Source organism: Neomonachus schauinslandi, chromosome X, assembly GCF_002201575.2.
Source record: "Neomonachus schauinslandi chromosome X, ASM220157v2, whole genome shotgun sequence".
Classification (NCBI taxonomy): domain Eukaryota; kingdom Metazoa; phylum Chordata; class Mammalia; order Carnivora; family Phocidae; genus Neomonachus; species Neomonachus schauinslandi.
In genome coordinates this window covers 40751398-40775664 of record NC_058419.1, presented here as the reverse complement: position 1 = coordinate 40775664, position 24267 = coordinate 40751398, and the positions used below count along the sequence as shown (strand labels likewise).

Genomic DNA, 24267 nt, shown 5'->3' with positions numbered 1-24267 from the left:
AGGCAGTCGCTTAACCAACTCAGCCACCCAAGTGCCCCCATATATTCACTTTATTAACAGACAGTAGCTATGCCCCTTCTAGAAGTTATGCACTAAGTAAGAATAATTACAAAGATGGCTGGAACAAAGACTTACTCATCATGAGTTCAGATTAGTCAAAGAGAATAAGGTAGTTCCATGTATTTACCTGTATATCCACACATCTATTGTCTGAGCAAATTAGTTTATTAGGCAAGATATGGCTAATTGGAGGTATCTCTATCTCTAGTGTCAAAGGAAAGTTAAGGGATAAAAACAGTTCATGAAAATTCTATTGGATAAAATTGGTATCCTGATGTTATAGATTCTAGTGAAGCCTTTTGTTTGTACTAGGACATTACTTGAATATAAAGCTAAATTTAAAGTAATCCAAATCTTTATGTATATATGCAAATATATAAATAGGTTTATTACATTCTTCTTCTTTTGTATGTTAATGCAATCATCTGTACAGGTGCTGTTAATGACATGGCTGCTAATCCTGGCTATTATGCTGAAGTGGTTGAGCAGTCCTTAGGGACCTGCAACTTGGCTACTGAAGAAATTGAACGTGATTTGCGTCGCTCCCTGCCTGAACACCCAGCCTTTCAGAGTGACACTGGCATATCTGCTCTGAGGCGGGTACTCACTGCTTATGCATATAGGAATCCCAAAATTGGATACTGCCAGGTATGGCTTCATTATAAACCCATCTCTATGCATGTTCCAAATGGTAAAATCACATTAAATAGAGCTCCATTAATTTGAAAATTATGATAAGAAAGAGGTTGGGCTGAGATTGATATAGGGGGTATTTTTAAGTAGGATGGTAGTGGGAATACTTAAGAGAATTGATATTACTTCATTTTTCTTGTACATTTAACAAATATTTATTGAATTCCTGCTCTATAAAAGATACTGTGCTAAGTGCTTAAGACATGTAAAGATGAATCATATAAGGATCCTGCCCTTGAAAGTATACAGATGAGTAAGTATTAAAACATATTCATTAACAAATAAAAACGAGTGGGGCAAAGTATTAGAGAAATGTAAAGTTCTATTAAGATTTATAATAGGGATAAATTAATTTCATCTGGAGGAATCAGAAATGGCTTCATGGAAGAGGTAGCATTTGTAGGTCTTGATAATTGGTGAATTTTGGATGTATGGAGATGGAATGAAAGAATGTTCTAGGTAAAGGGATCAGTGTAACAAAACGCAGGGAGGTAAACATGGAATATATATAGAACCATGTTTTGTTTAGTAGAAATGTAGGGTGAATGAAGTGAAGTAGATAGAGAAAAAAATCAATAAGGTAGTTTGGGATAGGTCAGGAGTTTGAATTTTATTTTGTAGGTAGTGGGGGAATCACTGAAAAAAAAATCCTTTGGGAGCACACTATATTAATTAGGGATGCTAGACTGCTAACACAAATAATCTCAAACAGGTAATAACTTAAACACAATAGAAGCTTCCTCAAAGGAATTAATAGAGAAGAGCAAGTATTTAAGTCAGTAGGCAGCTCTCCTTCATGAGATTATTCAGGGACTTAGGCTGACAGCAGGCCCTGTCATCTTCAAAACATGGCTTCCAAGATGTTCTTTCATTGTCATTACCCTTCACAGGAATCAGGAGAGAGCATGGAGAAACAATCGTGGTAGATTTTATTGGCTTGTAGGCCTAGAACGTGTGTACATCACTTCATCCACATTATGTTGGAGGATCTTGGTCTTATGGCCACACCTATTTATAAAAAAGTCTGCAAAATAGAGTGTAACTGAGCACATATATGTCCAGATACTATGGAAGAAGGGGAGATTGGATTGTGGTGGATAGCTAGTACTCTCAGCCACACATTCCTTTATAATGAGCTGAGCACTCATAATGATTATGTATCAATCCTATCATCTACTCATTAATCTTATCAATAGAGAATTTTTTTGAAAAGCAATTTAAGTGAATGGATCACCTAAATTACAAGTATTTAGTGTATTTTAGGATCTTTGAGAGGTAAAAAAGAAGTGTAAGTGCTTCTTTCCTCAAAGAACTAACACTCACAGAGTCTATGACGTTATCTGTATGTAGTCATGTAGTGGCACCTTCAAAATAGGTGGCACTTGCTTTTAACTTCTAAAAGATGAGAGGGGCTCCTGGGTGGCTCAGTCGGTTAGGCATCTGACTCGTGGTTTCAGCTCAGGTCTTGATCTCAAGGTTGTGGTATCAGGCCCAAGTCGGGCTCCAAGCTTAGCACAGGGTCTGCTTGAAATGCTCTCTCTCTCCCTCTCCCCTGCTCACACACACTCTCTCTCTTTCACTCATTCAATAAATAAATAAATAAAACTCTCTAAAAGATGAGAGTAAGGTTAGAAACATGGAGGGCAAGAGGAAAGTTACTCTGAGTTAAGGTAATAATATAAGTAATACCATTCAGGTGAGAATAAGCCTGCCATGGCTAGGTTCATGTTGGAATCAAGAATTAGGTTTGTGTGGGACAAGATCGTGCAGAATCATTCAAGCCTGGGAAAAGTCTGAATTTGCTAAGCAGGTTTTATTGCTTTTGATCAAGAAGCCATGTGAGCCGTACTGACTCCTTAGGACTAACTGACTAGCTTGCTTATTTACCTTTCATTCTATCCTCCCTCCCTCCTTTCCTTCCAGGTATTTGATCTATTTTCTTCCTTTTCTTTCTTCCCTCCCTCTCTTTCCTCTTTCCTTTACTTTCCTTTGATCTATCTTGAGATAAACTCGCATACCACAAACTTTATCCTTTAGTGTTTTTAGTATATTCACAATGTCATGTAACCACCATCACTACCTAATTCCAAAACACTTTCATCACCCCCAAAAGAAGCTCCATATCCATTGTTACTTCCCGTTCACCCCACCCCCAACTCTAGGCAATCACTGATCTACTTTTCCACCTCTATGAATTTGCCTATTATGGACATTTTATATAAATGGAATGATACAATATGTGGTCTTTTGTGTCTACTTTCTTTCACTTAGGTTCATCCATTTTGTGGCATGCATTAATACTTCATCCCTTGTATGGCTGAATAATATTCCATTGTATGGATATACCACATTTGTTTATTCAGTGGTTGATGGGCATTTTATGTTATTTCAATATTTTGGCTATTATGAATAATGCTGTCATGGATATTCATGTCCAGCTTTTTGTGTGGACATTGTTTTTTATTATTTTGGGTATATACCTAGAAGTGGAATTGCTGAGTTATATGCTCACTGTATGTTTAACATTTGGGGGCACTGCCAAACTATTTCCCAAAGAGACAGCACCATTTTATCTTCCCACCAGCAACGCGTACTGAGGGTTCCAATTTCTCACATCCTTGATAACACTTTTTATTGTCTTTTTGATTATAGCCATTCCAGTGAATGTGAAGTGGTAGTTCATTGTGGTCTTGATTTCCGTTTCCCTAATATACTATTTGTATGTCTTCTTAGAAGAAATGGCTATTCAAATCCCTTGCTCATTTGTAAAGTTGGGTTCTTTATCTTGTTATTGTTGAGTTTTAATGATTCTTTATATATTCTGGATACCAATCCCTTATCAGATATAATATTTGCAAATTTTTTCTCCTACCCTATATGTTGCCCTTTCACTTTCTTTTTTTTTAATAAAGATTTTATTTATTTATTTGCCAGAGAGAGAGAATGAGAGTGAGCGAGCACAAGCAGGGGGAGCAGCAAGTAGAGGGAGAAGCAGGCTCCCCGCTGAGCAAGGAGACTGATGTGGGACTTGATCCCAGGGATCATGACTTGAACGGAAGGCAGACGCTTAGCCGACTGAGCCACCCAGGCATCCCATCCTTTCACTTTCTTGGTGGCGTCCTTTAAAGCACAAAAGTTTTAATTTGTTTTAATTTAATCTGTTTTTTTTAAGTTTTAATAATGTAGTCCAATCTGTTTTTCTTTGTTGTATGTGCCTTTGATGTCCTATCTAAGAAGCCATTGCCTAATCCAAGCTTAAAAAGATTTACTCCTATGTTTTCTTCTGAGAGTTTTATAGTTTTGATGATTAAATTTATTTTGTGTTAATTTTTGTGTATGGTGTGTGGAGGGAGTTCAGCTTCATTCCTTTACTTGTGGATAACCAGCTGTTCCAGTGGTATTTGTTGAAGAAACTATTCTTTCACTCATTGAATCACCCTGGCACCCTTGTTGAAAATCAGTTGACAATAAATATTAGGGTTTGTTTCTGGACTTGCAGTTCTATCTCATTGATTTATATTTCTGTTCTTATGCTGGTATCACACTTTTTTTTTTTTTTTTTTTTTTTACTACAGCTGGGTAGTAACTTTTGAAATAAGGAAATGTGAGTCCTTTAACTTTATTCTTTTCCAAGATTGTTTTGGCCCTTTTGGGTTCCTTGCATTTCCACATGAATTTTAGGATTAGCTTGTTAATTTCTGGGAAGAAAAGGAAATGCCAGCTGGGATTTTGATAGTCATTGTATTGAATCTGTAGATGAACTTGGGTAATACTATATTTTAACAATATTAAGTCTTCTAATCCATGAGCACAGAATATCTATCCCATTTATTTAGTTCTTTTTAAATCTCATTCAAAGTTGTTTTATAGTTTTCTACTGCCTAAGCCTTGTACTTCTTTGTTAATTTTATTTCTAAATATTTTATTTTTTTGATATAGTAAATAGAATTGTTTTCTTGATTTAATTTTTGTATTGTTCACTGCCACTATATAGAAATAAGATTGATTTTTATATATACTGATCTTGTATACTGCAATCTTGCTGAGCTTATTTTTAGTAGATTTTTTTGTGGATTCCTTAGAATTTTCTACATATAAAACCATAGAATCTGAATGGTGATATTTTTACTTCTTCCATTCCAATCAGGATATCTTTTTTTCCTTTTTCTTGACTAATTGACATGGCTATAACCTTCAGTACTGTGTTGAAGAGAGGTAGTGAGAATGCATATTCCTGTCTTACTATTTATCTTAGGGGGAAGCAATTAGTCTTTCATCATTAAGTATGATGTTAGCTGTGGGTTTTTTTTGTAGGTCCTCTATCAGGTTGAGGAAGTTCCCATATATTCCTAGTTTGTTGAGTGTTTTTATCATGAAAGGGTGTTGGATTTTGTTAAACAATTTTTCTTTCTCTATTGAGATAATCATGTGATTTTTTCCCCTTTATTCTATTAATATCCTGTATTACATTAGTTTATTTTCACATGTTGAACCACCTTGTATTTCCAAGATAAATCTCACTGGATCTTGGTGTATAATCCTTTTTATGTGTTATTGGGTTCAGTTTGCTAGTATTTTGTTTAGAATTTTTACATTTACATTCATAAAATATATCGATACATAGTTTTCTTAAGATACCTTTGGTTTTGGTATCAGGGCCTCATAGAATGAGCTGGGTAGGGCGCCTGGGTGGCTCAGTTGGTTGGGCGACTGCCTTCGGCTCAGGTCATGATCCTGGAGTCCCGGGATCAAGTCCCACATCGGGCTCCCTGCTCAGCAGGGAGTCTGCTTCTCCCTCTGACCCTCCTCCCTCTCATGCTCTCTGTCTCTCATTCTCTCTCTTGCAAATAAATAAAATCTTTAAAAAAAAAAAAAAAAAGAATGAGCTGGGTAGTATTTCTTCCTCTCCTGTTTTTTTGAAGAGTTTATAATGAATTAATGTTAATTTTTCTTTAAATGGTAGAATTTGCTAGTGAAGCCATCTGTTCCTAGAGTGTTCTTTGCAGGAAATTATTTCATTACTAATTCAGTCTCTACTTGTTATAAGTCTATTCAGATTTTTCTATTTCTTCTTAATTTGATCTCTGTAGTTTGTGTTTTTCTAAGATTTTATCCATTTTATCTAGGTTATCTAATTTGTTATCACATTCCCTTATAATCCTTTTTATTTCTGTTAAGATTGGTAGTAATAGGGGTGCCTGGGTGGCTCAGTCTTAAGCGTTAAGCTTCTGCCTTCAGCTCAGGTCATGATCCCAGGGTCCTGGGATTGAGCCCCGCATCTGGCTCCCTGCTCCACGGGAAGCCTGCTTCACCCTCTCCCGCTCCCCCTGCTTGTGTTCCCTCTCTCACTATGTCTCTCTCTGTCAAATAAATAAATAAAATCTCTAAAAAAAAAGATTGGTAGTGATGTTCACTATTTTCTGATTTTAATAATTTGAGTCCTTTCTCTGCTTTTTATCTTTTTGGTTCGGCCCCTATGCATATCTCATTCCCCAGCTATTCATTTTAACCCTTTCTTAGCCTATTGTTTGGCCCAACTGTTATCCATTTGCTCAGCAAGCCACATGCTTGTTCAATAACTGTCTCCAGTTGTTTCCAACAAACACTCTGGGGAAAAGGCTCTTTGCTTACCGTGAACCCTGTGTTAGGTCAAATAAACACAGCCTTGTGAGTGGCGTCTTTCTGTGGAAACCACCAGACAGGTCAAATAATGACAATTATGTGGAAATGGGGCTCCTAAAGAGCTCTAGCCCCTGTCTGTTCCCTAAGGTGGCTGTCTGCTAGGTGTTTTTAATCACGATTGCTGGAATGTTGGTTTTTAAGACTACTATGAAGCTGAGGAGGGGGGCTGGGTATAGGGTAATGTAAAATGCCGAAGAGCTCACTTTTTTACTGAGATTCAGCCATTTTATTAAATAAATGCTTTCTGAATTGCCCTAAGAATTTGGTTAATTTTCAGAGTTCTGAAAAATTGATTCTGACAATATTCACCAGTGTTCTTGCTGCCTGTATAGAGGAGAGCATTTTCAGAGGGACTTACTCTGCCATTTTCACTCCCATTATGACTTCTTGAACAGGAAAATTGATGGAGTAAAAACTAAACTTGAGGGGTGCCTGGGTGACTCAGTCAGTTGAGCGTCTGACTCTTGGTTTCGGCTCAGGTTGTGATCTCAGGGTCCTGAGATCAGCCCCACATTGGGCTCCACGCTCAGCAAGGAGTCTGCTTGAGATTGTCTCTATCACTCTCCCTCTGCCAAGCCACCCCGCCCCCTTCCACCTCACCCCCCACCCCCGCCTGCCGCTCAGGCATGCGCTTTCTCTCTCTCTCAAATAAATAAATAAATCTTAAAAAAAAAAAAAAACCTAAACTTGAGATCAAATACTGTGCCAGATCTGGCAAATAATCGACATCCTTAGTACACATATCTATCTATAAGAAAAGTATTAAAATATAAAAATGAGCAATGAACATGAAAAGATTAGTCATAGAACCAAAAGTACAGATGGATTAATAAAGCCAAAAAAGGAAAGTTCAGCCTCAAAGAAATTCAAATTAAAACCATGAAATACTATTTTCACTATCAAATCAACAAGGACAATTATAATTATTACAATTCTCAGTAGTATTGGCAAAGAAGGAGTGAAATAAACATTCAAACACCATTGGTCAGAAATATGAATTGGTACAGTCTTTCTGGAATACAATTTGGCAGTAATAAGTCGTTTAAAAGTAGTATTCTTGGTACTGCCTGGGTGGCTTAGTCAGTTAGGCGCCTGCCTTCAGCTCGGATCATGATCTCAGAGTCCTGGGATTGAGCCCCGCATCCTACTCCCTGCTCAGCAGGAAGCCTGCTTCTCCCTCTGCCCCTCCCCCCGACTTATGCTGTCTCTCCCTCCCTCCCTCTCTCTCTCTCTCTCTCTCTCTCAAATAATAAATAAAATCTTTAAAAATAAAAAACAACAAAAAAATAAAAACAGCATTCTTTGACTGAATACTTTCATTGCTGTGTATCTTTCCTGAGAAAAGAGTAAAACATTTGGATGAAGATTTATATAAAAAGATGTTCCTTGCAGTGTTATATATAATAGTGGAAAATTGGATCCAAACTAAATGTCCAACAGTAGTAGATTCGTTAAGTAATTTATAGTATATTCAATTTACTAGATTATTTCATAGTCATTAAATACATTGTTTGAGAAGAATTATTTAATGGTGTTGAAAATGTATATATAATGTGATGCTAAGTGAAAAAATCAACAGTTTGTTCCAAACTTTAGAAGGTGAAAAAGGAAGGAAAATACACACACACACAAATACATCACCTTGTTAACAGTGGTGATCTCTGGGTAGGTAGGATACAGGAGATTTAATTTTCTTCACACATTTCCGTTCTTTCCAGATTCTATAAGATTTTATTCCTTTATAATAAGTGCTGTGGCCGAATGTTATATAAAAATAATGATCTGACATTTGTATGCAAGATAGATTAGAAGGAGAAGGTTGGGGTAGGATAGAGAGGGTAAAGCAGATCTAAAAGACATTTTATAAGAAGAAACTCTAGGCTATAAAGATAAATTGGATGTGGCAGATAAAGGGTTTCTAGCATGATCAAAATTAGGATAGCGAAGAAGAGAATCCTATTTAATAGAAAAAAGATGTTTATTTTTGAACACAACCGAGGATGATTGACATCTAGAGGGATGTTCTATAGGTAGTTGAAAATACAGGTGAAGTTTGTTTCTCCAATTTTAATATGTTTTTGAGCATTGTGGTTTTTTTTTCCCAGATTTGCAATAATTAAGATATTTTACTCATTGAAATTAGTCTAAAATTACAGAGGTTTTACTTATTTTGTTCTATAGTCATATTACTGCTTTATTTTCTTTGAATTTACTGTTAAGTAACTGATTAGCAAATGTTAGCCTGACTTCACCTTGTTTTGCTTTGGACTGGCTCAGAACTCTTACGTTTCCATTATCATTATTTTTCATAGTTTTTATTGCTGAAAACTAAGATTTGAAGAAGAAATGTAATTATCACCCGAACTATACACACACACACACACACACTCTTACTTATTTATTTATTTTATTTATTTTTCTGTGAATTTTAGGCAATGAACATCTTAACTTCAGTGCTGCTTCTGTATGCAAAAGAGGAAGAAGCTTTTTGGCTTCTGGTTGCTGTGTGTGAACGAATGTTGCCTGATTATTTTAACCGTCGAATCATTGGTAAAACACACACATCCCATATATAAGCACATATTTCCTTTTTAAACAATTTATATGTCTCTTGTCTATCCAGTTATGTATCAAATGGAAGAACTGATCAATTAGGTTTTAAAATATACAAAATGCAAGCAATATCAAAATGTCACATTCACTCACATGCTCAAGAGAAAAGCTTTTTGTACTGAATGGGTGATTGGAAAGATTGTTTAATATGTTGCTTTTTTAAGATAAAATACTTGGTCTGTCTCTTAATAAAATAGAAATTTTAAGTATACCTTCTCTGTATTGCTGAAACATGGCAATCTGAAGTATCCAGAGCTACTGGAACATTTTTAGTAGTTTCTTGATGAGAGATAGATTTTTAACCAGCTTATGTGAACTGTATTGATATCTGCAAGGTTTGAAAGAAGGATCAAGTTCTTGGTTAGTTACTTATATAATATTTTCTTCAGTCATCAAATATTTATAGATTTTGACACTACCACAAAACCATGGGTGGTCTCTACTTTATGCCCTCATAAGCCTTCAGTATCATGGCTGGGTTATTGATTATATTGTCTTTCATTACAGTTATTTGTATATTTAAGTTCTACTAGATATTAAGCCCTCTGAAAATGAGGCTATTTCATTAATTGGTGTATCTCTTATGGTGCCTATTACAGGTTTCTGCACATAATATTCAATAAATTACTGTTCAAATGAATTTGAACTGAGTTTCTCAGTGCTTCTTTTTTTTTTCCTTGATGCATGACACTTTGCTAGCAGATAAAGAGATGTGTGAAATATAGAAAAGGCCCTGAAAAAGTTCATAATTTAAGGAATAGAAATGAGATACATTGGCATACTAACAAGTGGGAAGGTATCAGAAACAAATCCTTTTGAAAGGTGTTCATTTTTAAACTTCCTTTTATGTTCGCCAGGTGCCTTGGTGGATCAGGCAGTCTTCGAAGAACTTATCAGGGATCACCTTCCCCAGCTGACAGAACACATGACTGATATGACATTCTTTTCCTCAGTTTCTCTCTCATGGTTCCTCACACTTTTTATTAGTGTGCTGCCAATTGAAAGTGCAGTGAATGTGGTGGACTGTTTCTTCTATGATGGAATAAAAGCCATTTTACAGCTGGGATTGGCAATACTTGACTATAATTTGGACAAACTACTCACATGTAAAGATGATGCTGAAGCCGTGACAGCTTTAAACAGGTACTGTCAGAACCGTAGAGTTTCAATCTGGAGAGCCCCTTGGAATGTTGTTCAGCTCCCTTATTTTACAGATGAGGAAACTGAGCCCTAGAAACTTTAAACAGTTTGCCCAATGTCACAAAGCTAGTTGCATGAAAAATCTAGGACTAAAGTCCCCTTCTCTGTTTCCAAATAGAATATAATAAGAGTAAATCCCTTTTGAAGTAAACCACTTGGTAACATACACATTTATACTGATATTGTTGATTCAGTATGCTGGGACTTTTCATAGTCCCAGTTTGAGCTATAAAGTGTTATTGTGTAAAAGTAATTTGAAAGGGGAAGGATAGTTGATAATGTTAAATATCCAGTGGGAGAAATTGTTCTGGTCTTCAAGTAATTTCAATCAGGTAGGCTGAGTTTTATTTACTCAGTGCTTTTTCTGTGAATGTTATTTTATATTGGAACATTTGTGTGTTGCATGTGTGTATGTATGTATGTGTGTATACACTGTATGTGTATGTTAAATGAATGAATATTTGATTAGGGTAACCGTTGGAATGGTGCATCAAATACATTTTGTACAGAATAAAATCTAAACATTCTGGCATTCAGAATACTCTTTGTTATGGCCTCAAGGTACCTTTCTTATTTCTCCTCTCCTGCCTCTACGTACCTTATATTCCATCCTTACTGGGCTATGTGGTATTTGCTGAGTACTCTCTGAGCCTGTTTGCTTTCCTTGTGCTCTCCTCTCTGCCTGTGAAATAATTTCTTCACCATCCCATTCCCTGCTCCTTTGTCCTCCTAATTCCTAACCATCTTCAAATTCCACTTCTTCTTAAGACCATCCTTTGTCCTCTCAGTTGACGTTAACCTCTAACTAGGGAGAAATTAGCTGTCATTTCCTCTGCATTTTACTTCCACTAATTCTTGTATTACTGTTACTTTTGGATAGGTTCTTTGACAATGTCATTAATAAGGATAGCCCATTACCTTCAAGTGTTCAGCAGGGTTCAAACGTGAGTGATGAAAAAAGCAGTCATATTAGAGTGGATATTACAGATTTGATTAGAGAGTCAAATGAGGTAAGTTTTTTTTTTATACCACAAATATAATTACATAGCATAGTTTAAATGATTGGTACTATAGTTCTATCTCTAGTGGTATGTTAAGAGTAAGATGATAATACAAGTAAAGACATAATTTAAAATCCAATTTCACTTTATTTGTGTATTTTTATTAAGGTATAGTTGATATGCAATATTTATTAATTTCATGTGTACAACATAGTGATTCAGCATTTGTATTGTATACATTGTGAACTGATCACCACAATAAGTGTAGTTACCATCTGTCACCATACAAAGTTAATACAATATTATTGACTGTATTCCCCATGCTGTACTTTATATCTCTATAGACTTACTTGTTTTACAACTGGAACTTTGTACCTCTTGATCCCCTTTACCCATTTTGCAGCCCCCCAACTCCCTTCTCCTCTGGCAACTACTGTTATGTTCTCCGTATCTGAGTCTGGGTTTTGTTTATTTGTTAGATTCCACTTATAAGTGAAATCATGTCATATTTGTCTTTCTCTGACTTATTTCACTTAGCATAATACCCTCAGGTCCATCCATGTTGTTGCAAATAGCAAGATTTCCTTCTTTTTATGACTGAGTAGTATTCCATTGTATAAAAATGAGTTCTGTGAACTGTTCCTAGGTTATATAGCCTCATGTGCTTCAGTTTGCTATCCTTTAAATGAAACAATGTTCACTTGCTTTCACAGGTAATGACCACTTTTAAATATCTATCACCGTATAAAAAGGTGAAAATTATTCTCTTCTTAGAGACTAAGAATTTTTCCAATGTTCTTGTAGTTAGGCTAGACACATAGTAGATGGAATTCTCCCCAGTAAATATATAGAAAAACTGAAACGTGGGAGGTGAAAATTTGCATAACCACTGAACAAGTTAGGAAAATAGCTAGAAATAGAACCAAGGCCTCTGAGAATTGAGTCTGGTGAAATTCAATTGTGGGAAAAGTGGATATTTATTATGAATGAGTATCTACTGAAATCATATTTTTTGCAGAAATATGGTAATATTCGCTATGAAGATATACACAGCATGCGCTGTCGAAATAGGTTATATGTCATACAGACCCTAGAGGAAACGACAAAGCAGAATGTGGTGAGTGTCTACCCTATGGAGGGAAACCAACTGGAGAAACAGGTTTTTTTCCAACTTCCTTTAAAAAATTGACATTCCATGTAAAGAAAATGAATATAACTAAATTTTTGAGCTAGATTCTTGCCACAGCTTAGCTTACTGTAAATCTTTTTGAGAGGAAGTAAAATTATTTTCTTCTAGTTGAATTATGTTGATTTCTCCAAAATGTTTTGTTATTTAACCTTTAATATTGAATGCTATGATATAGGCATTTAAGCATAACATATTTGTGATGTGCTTCATCAGTAAGAACAGCTGACCTATATAGTAGTCAGTGTTGCTAATATACATTATTATCCTTGGAAACCTAAGATTAGGTTAAAAAGATATAAAACTGTGTTTTAAATACCCTCTTTTTTAATATTTGGGTGGCTACATAAGAAGCTGTTAATATTGGTTGCCTCTGGTGAGTGGGATTAATAGATTGCTAGTTGGAAGAGGGAGAGTTTTACTTTGCTATATATACATCCTTCTGTACTGTTTGAGCTTTTATCATTGCATGTATTGTTCTTGTAAACCTGCTTGCTTAAAGGCCACATCCTCAGAGATACCAATCTGGGAAAATAAACATTTCTGAAGATTCTAGGTTTAGCTTTCAATTAAATAATTCAGTGATGTTACTGTGATGTAGTTAGCATAGCCCCCTTGTTTTGGTTTTTATATATTAGTTTTTTTAAAGATTTTATTTATTTGACAGAGAGAGACACAATGAGAGAGGGAACACAAGCAGGGGGAGTGGGAAAGGGAGAAGCAGGCTTCCCACTGAGCAGGGAGCCCGATGCGGGGCTCGATCCCAGGACCCTGGGATCATGACCTGAGCCGAAGGCAGACGCTTAACATCTGAGCCACCCAGGCGCCCCTTATATATTAATATTAAAAAATAAGTAATACATGTTCACTGTAAATAATTTAAACATGACAGAAATGTAAAAAAGTAAAGGTTCCCTATCCCAGGAGCAACCAGTATTAAAATTATTTGGCATATATCCTTCCATATCTTTTTTCTGTGTATCTGTAGACATAAATGTATGTGTGTGAGGGGGGTGATATAGTTTTTTAAATGAGATCATATCAGTTACTACTTTGTTCTGCAGCTTACTTTTTTCAATCAGAAATATATGATAATCATTGCATATCAGTACATATAGACCCCCCCTCACTTTTTTTAATGTACTGAATAGTATAGCATAGTATGGATATACTATACAGTTGACCCTTGAACAACACAGGGCCCCGGTTCCCTGTGCACTCGAAAATCTACATGTAACTTTTGACTTCCCAAAAAGTTAAGTACAGTTGACCTTTGAACAACGTAGGTTTGAACTGTGTGGGTTAACTTATACATGGATCTTTTTTGATAAATATAGTACTGTGAATGTATTTTCTCTTCCTTATGTTTTTCTTAATATTTTTCTCTTCTCTAGCTTACTTATTGTGAGAACACAGTATGTAATATATATAACATACAAAATATGTGTTAATCCACTATTTAGGTTATCGGTAAGGCTTCTGGTCAACAATAGGCTATTAGTCGTTAAGTTTTGGGGGAGTCAAAAGTTATCTGTTGATTTTTGACTGTGCAGGGGGTTCAGTGCCCCTAAACCCCATGTTGTTCAAGGGTCAACTGTACTAATAGCCTGCTGTTGACCAGGAGCCTTACTGATTCATTCAGGTTCAGACATTTTTAAAAAATGAATATTGAATATTAACTTTGATCAAAAGACCTTTCCATATCTTGAGATTATATATTTTTCCAGCTTTGTTAATGTAGTAAATTATATTAAGGAATTCCTAATGTTAGACTTCTGTTGGATTCTTGAAATGAATCCTATTTGGTCATGTCATATTGTTATTTTAATATCCTGCTTTGATGATTTTGCTACATAGCTTAGCTATGTTCTTTACATCTGTGTTTAAATGACACTGGCTTACAGTTTTCTTTCTGTGTGTGTGCTAACTTTAGTTTTCATATCAGAGTTGTACTCATGTCATAGAATGAATTTTGGATAAATTATATTTTACTATGCTTGAGAATAGTTTAGATCACATAGGAATTATACATTACCTGAAAGTTTGAGTAATTGAGCCTATAAAACCATCTGGATCTGCTGCCTTGTGGTAGAAGGCAGATTTTTTTTATTACCTTTTCAGTTCTATCTGTTCAGAATTTGTTTTTCCTGGGTTAATTTTGGTGTTTTATTTTTTTCCTAGAAAATTACCCATTTCATCTAGACTTTCAGATATATTGATATAAAGCTTATAGAATTCATTCAACAGATATTTAATGCTACCTCCTCTGTGCTGGACACTTTTAATAACCTCTATACCTATGTTTATATTATCATTTTACTTCTCAGTGATGCTTATTTGCACTTTCTTTTATCTCCCTTGTCAGATATTTGTCTATTTTACTTTTTTAAAATTAGCCAACTCTTTATTTTTTTATTTTTATTTATTCATTTTATTTATTATTTTTAATTTCCACTGTTTTATTAATTCTTTTATCTTCGCTCTTGCTTTTAAATTTCCTAAATACCAAAACCATTGTACCATTGATGCTTATTCATCATGTAGTAGGTTAAAACTACATATTTTCTAAGCTTCTTCTTGGATTATGTCTTTTGGCACAGAGAGGGGAATACACATCTCTCGCGATGTCTTTGAAGTGTTTAATGACAGCCACACTTGATGACTTGACAGATTGCTTATGTGGCAAGAGAGGAATATGTGGAATGAGACTTAGAATACTGTTGCTTATATTTATGGACATTAAATGGATGTCCTTTGGCAATGATCTCCGGCTATGAAGGGATGAAGGTGAAAGTACATGTCAGAGTAGAATTGAACTGTAGTCTATGTACAACCTTTTTAAAGGGCAAAATTGGTGCATTTATCTTTGTTATTCTTTTTAAAAGTTAGAAGAAAATTATTTTCTTCTAGCAGGAGATTTCTAAATGGATTCAAGGAGAATTTCAATACTGAAGTGTTAAATTCTAAATTGCTTTTAATCTTTTTACAGTTGCGTGTTGTATCACAAGATGTGAAATTGAGCCTTCATGAATTGGATGAACTTTATGTCATCTTTAAGGTACTGTTGTTCTTCTTCAAGTGAAAAAATAATACTTTTAAGCAAGATTTTACCACAACCACTCTTAAATATTTTATCTTTTAATTGTTTTAGTAGGCATGCTTAAAAGAAAATAATTTTATAAAATTACTTTTTATGACTTACTGACTTTCCTCTTCTTATTTGTTTTTCATAGAAAGAGCTGTTTTTTTCTTATTATTGGTGCTTGAGTTGTCCAGTCCTGAAGTACCATGACCCCAGTCTGCCATATTTGGAACAGTATCAGATTGACTGCCAGCAGTTCAGAGCGTTATATCACTTGTTGAGTCCCTGGGCTCATTCTGCAAACAAAGACTCACTAGCCTTATGGACATTCAGATTGTTGGATGAAAACTCTGACTGCCTTATAAACTTCAAAGAATTCTCCTCTGCAATTGGTAGGATGATGTCTGGTAATTTTCTTTTTTAAAGCCAAAAATAGGGCGCCTGGGTGGCTCAGTCGGTTAAGCGGCTGCCTTCGGCTCAGGTCATGATCCCAGCGTCCTGGGATCGAGTCCCGCATCGGGCTCCCCGCTCTGCGGGGAGCCTGCTTCTCCCTCTCCCTCTGCTTACTTGTGTTCTCTCTCTATCTCTCTGTCAAATAAATAAAATCTTTAAAAAAAATAAAATAAAAAATAAAAAATAAATAAAGCCAAAAATAAAGGTACCCCTAGAAATACTTGGTACTGCCTGTTATTGCCAGTTTAGTCAGATTTTATCAGCCTGAGTTACATTATCTCCAGCTTTAGCAATAAGTGGACCTTTTTCTGGGTTTATTACTAAAACTAAGTATATTGGTCTCGTTTTGACCCAGCCCTCTCAGAAAAGCAAGCTGTTAGATATGGATGTTTTAAAGGTTAACATGAAGGAAGCAAATGTCTATGTCTCCCCCCACTCAGGCACATGGATACTTCAAAAGGAGCTTCCCCCTTAGTAAAAATCAACCACATAACCTCGAAAAGTGGTAGAGAAATAATCCAACAAACATGTACCTGCAGATAGTTCACCAGTTACATTGTTCCTTTGCTTTTCCAGACACCCCAGCATAGTTTCTTATCAGGGATTGCCCCCTTGAAGAGGAGTTCTCTCCTCAAATGAGTCATAAGGCCTCATTCAAAAGAAAAAAGAAAATTTAGGTTGGGGGGAAGGGAAATCAGCAGGTGAGCATTTTTCCCTCTGATAAAGGGTATTTTGCTTATACTTGAAGAAGAGAGAATCTGGCTGACTGGATGGTGGTTTAACTGTTAGCTTAAGTAACAGAAGGTTTTTGAATCCTAATTACTGACTAATATCTGTATCTTATTAATCTGTGCCACTGGAATTGATTGAATGGTCTTTGAAAACATGATAATTTGTCATTGAATTTTATTGGACAGATATAATGTACAATGGAAATTTCACTGAGAAGCTTAAGCTGCTTTTTAAGCTGCATATTCCTCCAGGTAAGAGTTTAACAATCTTTAATGATATACAGGAGTTTATTCCATTTTAACAAGTATAATTACAGATATTCAATTTTAATAAATAACATAATTTTCAATATGATAAGAGGTCATTACTTCATTATGGCCCATGGATCGTATGTCCAGTACTTTTGCTGATATATAGTTACAGTGAAATCCATGGAGGAGATTCTGTGTAACAGATGGGTTCACAAGTTTCCTTCAAGTTAGTGGTCAATTTAATGATAGTTCATGTATAAGAACTACCTGACATTTGAATATTGGTATAATATTGAAATGTGATGTTGTTGTTATTGTTGTCACTGGGGAGTAGAATTTAACTTTAGACAAACTGTCAAACTCGTGGAATACTACAGATTATTCAGAAAAACTGAGACTAGGCAGCAGGAATGTTAAACATTTGGCAAGCAAGCAAAATAAAAGCTACCATTTATTGAGGACTTGCTCTATTGAGGCATTTGCTTTACATGTATTCTTTTACTTAATTCTCACAATATCTCTGAGAAGTGGTAATGTCCTTCCAATTTCGATGATAAGGAAACTAAGGCTCAGAAAGATTAAATTATTTGGCCAAGATCACATAGCTAATAAATTGCATAGCTGGGATTCAAACTGAGGTCTGACTCCAAAGCTCAGGTTTCTTTCTATTCTATCATACTGCCCTAATGTTACCATATAATGCCAGTTTACTTCAGTGTTTTCCACTGACCTTAAGAGGCTGCCTTTCCCAGGCCTGATCCATATCTTGGGAAAAGAGTCTTAGGCTTTAAACTAAAGGAACATTGCAAAAGTACCACTTAGTTTAGATAGGGTTAATTCACACAAGGAAACAGCACCTCGTAATTTGTCTAAAGCTACACCTGGGATTTCTTTTAGAGTCTTCCCAGGATAGCCAGGAACCATTCTTTACCAGACCCAAACTCTAAAAGCCATCTTTGACTCTTCACACACTCAGATCACAAACAGAGCATTAAAAACCAAAGATAAACCACCTAATAATTTAATTATGGAGGACTTTACATTGTCAAGTCAAATTACTTTTGGAATGTTTAATGTTGCCGTGGAATGAATATGCTTTCAGTAGAGGATCAAAAATGGAAAGAAAAACCACTGTGTATCTGTTACAGCACTCAGCTTCATGTTTGCCTTATTATTGAAGATGTTCTTAAATGACTGAGGTTACATTTTCAGAGATTTCAAAATGCCAGATTTTCTTATTTCAACTTGTAATGGCTCTCAGAAAACAATTAAAAAGCAAGTAAGAGAACTAATAGAACTCAGAGTGATCAGGTACTTCTTATTTGCTATAGAGTAGAACCTCTTCTTCATTTCTTCACATGTGTCTTTCTTATAGTGACCTTTTATTTAACTCTCTGCCCCCAGATTTGCTTGACCCGTTTCTGTCCCTTATTGTTAGTAAATTGATTTGGGTTATCTGTTTTCAGCTTATACTGAAGTGAAATCTAAGGACCCTTCAAAAGGAGATGAACTTTCCAAGGAAGAATTACTTTATTTCAGTCAGCTCCATGGTAAATATCTGTTAAAAATGTATCTTTTTTAATGATTAGTCACTCAGAGATCTTCCTGGCTTAAATAATTTTTTACCCAGCTACCATTAATAAAATTTGAGTTAATTATACTTTATATTTCTTTTGTGCTACCATAACACTTAGCACAGTGCTAAATGCATGGTAAGTACCCCATAAATACTTGACTAATTAACTGAAATGTGTTTTGGGTTTTGCTTTATGGAATTTTTTGTCTACTGGAGGATTAGAAAGAAAATGCATTTTGTTTCTACTTATGTTGCAGAAATTTCTAAAATGTATCCAGCCATTTTCATGCCTTGTTAAAATACAGTGGAAACAGTAGAATCTTTGATGATTGAAGGTCATAGCTATTATTCCAACAGTGAATACTTATTATAAATCACTGTAGTTGTAGGAGACAGGGATGAATCTGTCTCCAAGACATAATTTGGAAGTGTTATAAGCTTATTTTTGTATCCTTTGCCTCTTTTTCATAAACATGGGTGTCTTATAGAGAGATAAGTCCTGATTAATGTATGTTTATAGTTACTATATGTTGGTGTTTGAACATTAAGTTTGAAGAGACCTTATAAATCATCTCGTCAAATCCCTTAATTTATATAGATAAGGGCACGGAGACACAAAACGGAGAAGTGACTTGTGCAAGATTTCACAATGAGGTATTGCCACAATCAGGATTAGTAGCTCAGTCTTCTGATCTCCCGCACGCTTCTTTCCCCTAATAATAAAAGTAATACAGTTTAGTTTGAAGAAGGTCACAAGGAAGAAAATACCACCAAGAAATAAATAATATTTGGTATACTTCTAGGATTTTTTAATATAGATTTTTTTCCCTGTGTTCTTTCTACTATAAAAGTTCTTGAAATTTTCTTCTGATGAGAGGAGGTCATGTCAGCTAAAATTGGTTTCCTGAATTGAAGAAAATAACATGTGCCTGAGTCTTTATATAAAATATTATTTTACTTTCAAAAGGTATTTACTTGTTAAATATTTTACAAAATGCAATTGTTTTCTTTTCCTCTAGTTTCTAAGCCTACAAATGTGAAGGAAGCAGAATCACTAAAAAACAGCCCTGAAAAAGGTACTATGATTAGGAATATCATTTAGCTTAAGTTACTGTTTTTGTGAATAGGGTTAGCTACAAAGGCAAATAGTGGATTCCCTTTAAAGGCTATTGATTTGTCCTGAGAGCCTTTTCACTTTTGTGTGTTAATTTAACAATTTAGTCTTTCTTGTCTTGATACTTAAGTCTCAGAACTTAGAGTAAATGACCCATATTCATTTTACTATTTTGAAAATTATTATGTTTAATTACAAGAGTTAGTAGATAATAAAAGAAATTTAAACAGAAGTCTTCATACCCCCACTGAACTCCACCCTGAAGTAAATGTGAAAGCATTTTGTTCTATATCCTTTCCAGACCCATTTTTATGTATACACAAACACATATAGACATCTCTTTTATAAAAAAAGAAACATTCCATAACTACTTCTACAATTTGCTTTTTCAATTTTGTGATATATCATGGACATTTTCATGTCAGTACATTTGGATACAACACCTTCCCTAGGTTGCTAAGTATATCTACGTAGTTTTCCAGTAAGTCTCAAGTAATTATTAATAGTCACGTTAATTGTCTTCATTAAACTCTTCAAAGGAATGAATGGATAGTAGTATTTTGAGTTTTTTTAAGAAGAGCCACCATAGACCACTTCAGAATCTGCATATTAAGAACATCATATAGAAGCTATTTTAAACTTAATAGTATGCATGAGAACATCTACATGAAATTTACATCATCAAGCCAGAGTGTACTGTTTAATCTAAAATGCATCCTTCTCCCTCTCTCTTCACATCTTCCCTAATCCCCAGCCTTCCCAAAGTACAAGTTTTAGTTTAATGGAAATAGAGAACATATTCTGAAAGCCAGTGGGTGAAATGAAAGATAAATTCAGATAATTTTCTGGGTTATTTAAAGGTAGAATCTTGTATCTTAAATAATTTCCAATTGTAGTTATTCCTTCTGAGATTTGGGGAAATAAAGTGAACTGTTCATTATGAAATGGTTTTATTCCACTCATACAGGCAAAGGAAAAGTTGATATTCAAGCATATCTAAGTCAATGGCAAGATGAGCTTTCCAAAAAAGAAGAAAACATTAAGGATTTACCAAGAATGAATCAGGTATAGTATTTTCAAAGAAAAAATTCTAGGTTCTTCTTTGTTTTTATGAATGTGGGTGTATCCAACTCTAAAATAGTTAATATACTATTACAAAAATAGTTTAGTAATCTATGTATCATCTCTGTAAGTTTCAGATGAGCACAGAAGAGTAGGAGCAAATTTTTAAATGATTTCCTACTTTAAGCACCTAAATGCCTTTAGTGTTTCAGAATAGTTCCTCTGCTATGACAACATTTGTGACTATAGAAAAGATGTATGTATAAACATACATTTCAGTGTTTCCTATTTTCAGCTTTATTAGAAGTGTTCATTTATTCAGTAAACATTTTTTTTAGTGCCTACTAGATGACAGACCCAATGTTAGGTACTAGGAATAAGAAGTTACTAAAATAGGTCACATGCTGGTTTCTAATCATCTTGTATTTGAACCTGCTTGAACAATACTAATGACTGCTACTTGACACAATTCTAAAGCCATCTCTTAAACACTGTTCGGTCAGTTTATGTTCTTATGTTTTTTAAATTAAAATCTGTTGGTGATTAGATACTGAGGATTCCCAGAACTTTACCAAAATGAGAACTATCAAATAGTGGTATTCCTCGTGGACTGGGTAATTTGGTAGCTGAATAAGTACCTTTTAAAATGAATTAATATGATGTTTAGTCTAAAATTTTTTATAAATAAGCAGTACTACAGACTAAGGTAGAAAGAGAAATAAAACTTAAGAGTTCGGTACTATTTATTTTGATTAAGTACATCCTTTGTATTTGCTTTTTATTTACAGATAAACTTTTCTGTTAGGGTGATTGACTTACTGTGTTAGAATTATTTTTTTTTAATTGACAGATACCTTTTAGGAATGTCTATGGATTATTAGGGGCAATTAGCAAACACACCAGTTTATTTCTCCACTTGGGTCCCACCTCAGCCTTTAAAGAGAAACATGTCTAAATGGGCCCTGTGGAGCTCCCTTGTACTGCTAGATAGTTCCCAAAACATTCTTCCATAAATTTAAGTCATCCTAGTTGAGCTGCCCACTGTAGCCCTTTAGAGAGATCAAGGGAAACTCCTTATTAAGCCTTTCATTAATATTCAGTTATTGAATGAATGATTAACATGTAAGGAAATAGGTGAATTTGCCCAATTAAAAGTACCACTGGGGCACCTGGGTGGCACAGCCAGTGGTTAAGCGTTTGACTCCTGGTTTCAGCTCAGGTCATGATCTAAGGGTCCTGAGATCAAGCTCTGGGCTCAGGAGGGAACCTGCTTCCCCTCTTCCTCTCCCTCTGCCCCTCCCCGCCTCAAATAAATAAATAAAAATCTTTTTTTAAAAAAAGTACCACCTAGGGGCGCCTGGGTGGCTCACTTGGTTAAGCATCTGCCTTCCACTTGAGTCGTGATCCCAGAGTCCTGAGATCTAGCTCCTTGCTCGGTGGGGAGCTTGCTTCTCCTTCTCCCTCTGCAGCTCCCCCTGCTTTGTGCTCTCTCACTCTCGCTCTTTCTCAAATAAATGAATAAATAAAATCTTTTTTTAAAAAAAAAAGTACCACCTAACATTGAGGGAATGATGGCAGGTAAGCTGCCCAAGAATTATTGTGTGTGTGTATATGCATGTATGTGTGTGTGTGTGTGTGTGTGTGTGTATATATAAAATGTACTGCTATTAGGCAACATATGAGAAGATTTAAAAGGCATTTTCTTCCATGGTTTATACCCATCTTTCTAGAACCAAGATTTATTTATTTTTTTTAACCAAATCATTAGTTGTTTTTTTTTTTAACTTCTGTGGTGAGGGTTAAATGGTACAAATTCTAAATAGGAGACTGTTTACTTCTAAGTTCTCTTTCTTTTTGCTAAGTCTAATATCAAATGTGGTATTTCTAACTTATGTCTTTCAGTCACAATTCATTCAGTTTTCAAAGACCCTATATAACTTATTTCATGGGGACCCTGAAGAAGAGTCATTATATCAAGCCATTGCTGTTGTAACCAGCCTTTTGCTCAGGATGGAAGAAGTTGGAAGGAAACTACATAGCCCTACAGCATCAGCCAAAGAATTCTCTGGTACAGTCTGTGCTTCTGGAGGACCCAGTGAGGGGAAAACAGAGAGCCACTTGAAGAAAGATCCCTCCTCTCTGAGGGAAGAACCTCAGTGGTCATTTGCATTTGAACAGATTCTTGCGTCTTTGTTGAATGAACCAGCATTGGTGAGGTTTTTTGAGAAACCCATAGATGTAAAAGTGAAACTAGAAAATGCAAAAACCTCTCAGTTAAGCTGTAGAACCAAGATGTAAATCTCTTAACAGGAATTGCCTATTATAGACAAGTTTACTAAGATTCCTGTAGCTGTCAGTTTGATTCTTGGGAATAGGGATCAGGGATTTATCTTGTTACCAATGTGCTTGAAGGTTAAAAAAAAAAAGATATGTGGAAGCACAATAATTCATTGCTTTGTGGTAATCTCTGATTTTGATATTCTTCATTACAAATGAACTTTTTATAGTTCACATGATATGCAATATCAGGGGAATATGCTAAATGTTACCACCAGAGGGCACTACCATATCACTTTTAGTAAGAAAATTCCTATTTGTGCTGCTATTTACATATGAATTACTGACGATTTTGAACATGTGATGTTATGTTTGAGTATTAGTGATGCTGACATGTCATCGATAAACCCTACTTTCTAAATTGCCTCAGTCCTATTAGAATGCTTTAGAAATCCAGGCTCTTAGATCTATAGCCTTAATTATCTAAGTGATTACCATACAGGGACCTCATTTTCAAGTTATCTAACTGAAATAATACTAACTTTTTAAAGTTAATATCATTCAGTTTTCTAATAATAAATGGTTTTTTAATAACTTCTACATTCTTCCTACCTGAGAACAGTTCAGAAGCTGCTGACACACTTCTAACTCTGTGACTGATAAAAACAAGTCAAGAACTCAAAATTCTGGGCTAATATAAGGAGAAACATTATTGGATTTAATTTTAAGCTGGATAAAGCCAGTCTCTTCAGAAGGGTTAAGAAACAATTCAGTTAACTATACAGGTCTCTCATTAGACTGCGCAATTACTTGAAATTCTTCTGAGCACTGCTGTTTGTGACATTTGTCTCAGAGCAGCCTGTGACTGCTTTGGTTCTAGCTTTAGATTTTGAATTTTCACCAGTCATGTTTTAAGCTACATTAGATAGACTGAATTACTATGTTAGTCTGGCAAGTCATAAAGTATACTCGTGTGTAATAATAGTTAAGGTAATTGCTGGTGTCTATCTAAAAAGTTTTGACCATCTATCTGATTTAGATGTGTGATTTTTATATTTTATGCTGCTTATATTTCAGTCATTACAATGAAAGCCCATTTAGAGATAATGGGCTTTTGTTAGCACTTTAAAGAAAAAAAAAAACAAACCACACCTATTCGATCTTCTGTGCTATTTTTGACAAGAGCAATTTATTAATCAATTGACTTAGGAGATTGTGGGGAGAGATCATCCATTGGAGCTGCTTTTTTCACAAAAGGCTTTGGTTTTAAGCCCTTTGACTTTTC

At 35.0% G+C, this 24267-nt stretch overlaps 1 protein-coding gene across 1 annotated transcript in view; it reads left to right on the top strand.

Annotated features, from left to right (window-relative positions):
- TBC1D8B (TBC1 domain family member 8B) overlaps positions 1–23212 on the top strand; it is a 54175-nt gene extending 30963 nt beyond the window's left edge. Inside the window, exons 10-21 of the mRNA XM_021678170.1 lie at positions 494–708; positions 8868–8985; positions 9906–10191; positions 11129–11258; positions 12268–12366; positions 15425–15493; positions 15669–15909; positions 16888–16953; positions 18420–18503; positions 19549–19605; positions 20611–20708; positions 22608–23212. Of these exons, the coding sequence (XP_021533845.1) occupies positions 494–708; positions 8868–8985; positions 9906–10191; positions 11129–11258; positions 12268–12366; positions 15425–15493; positions 15669–15909; positions 16888–16953; positions 18420–18503; positions 19549–19605; positions 20611–20708; positions 22608–23003 (1859 nt within the window). The 3' untranslated portion in view covers positions 23004–23212. The remainder of the gene's footprint in view (positions 1–493; positions 709–8867; positions 8986–9905; positions 10192–11128; positions 11259–12267; positions 12367–15424; positions 15494–15668; positions 15910–16887; positions 16954–18419; positions 18504–19548; positions 19606–20610; positions 20709–22607) is intronic.
- Positions 23213–24267: the final 1055 nt, after the last annotated feature.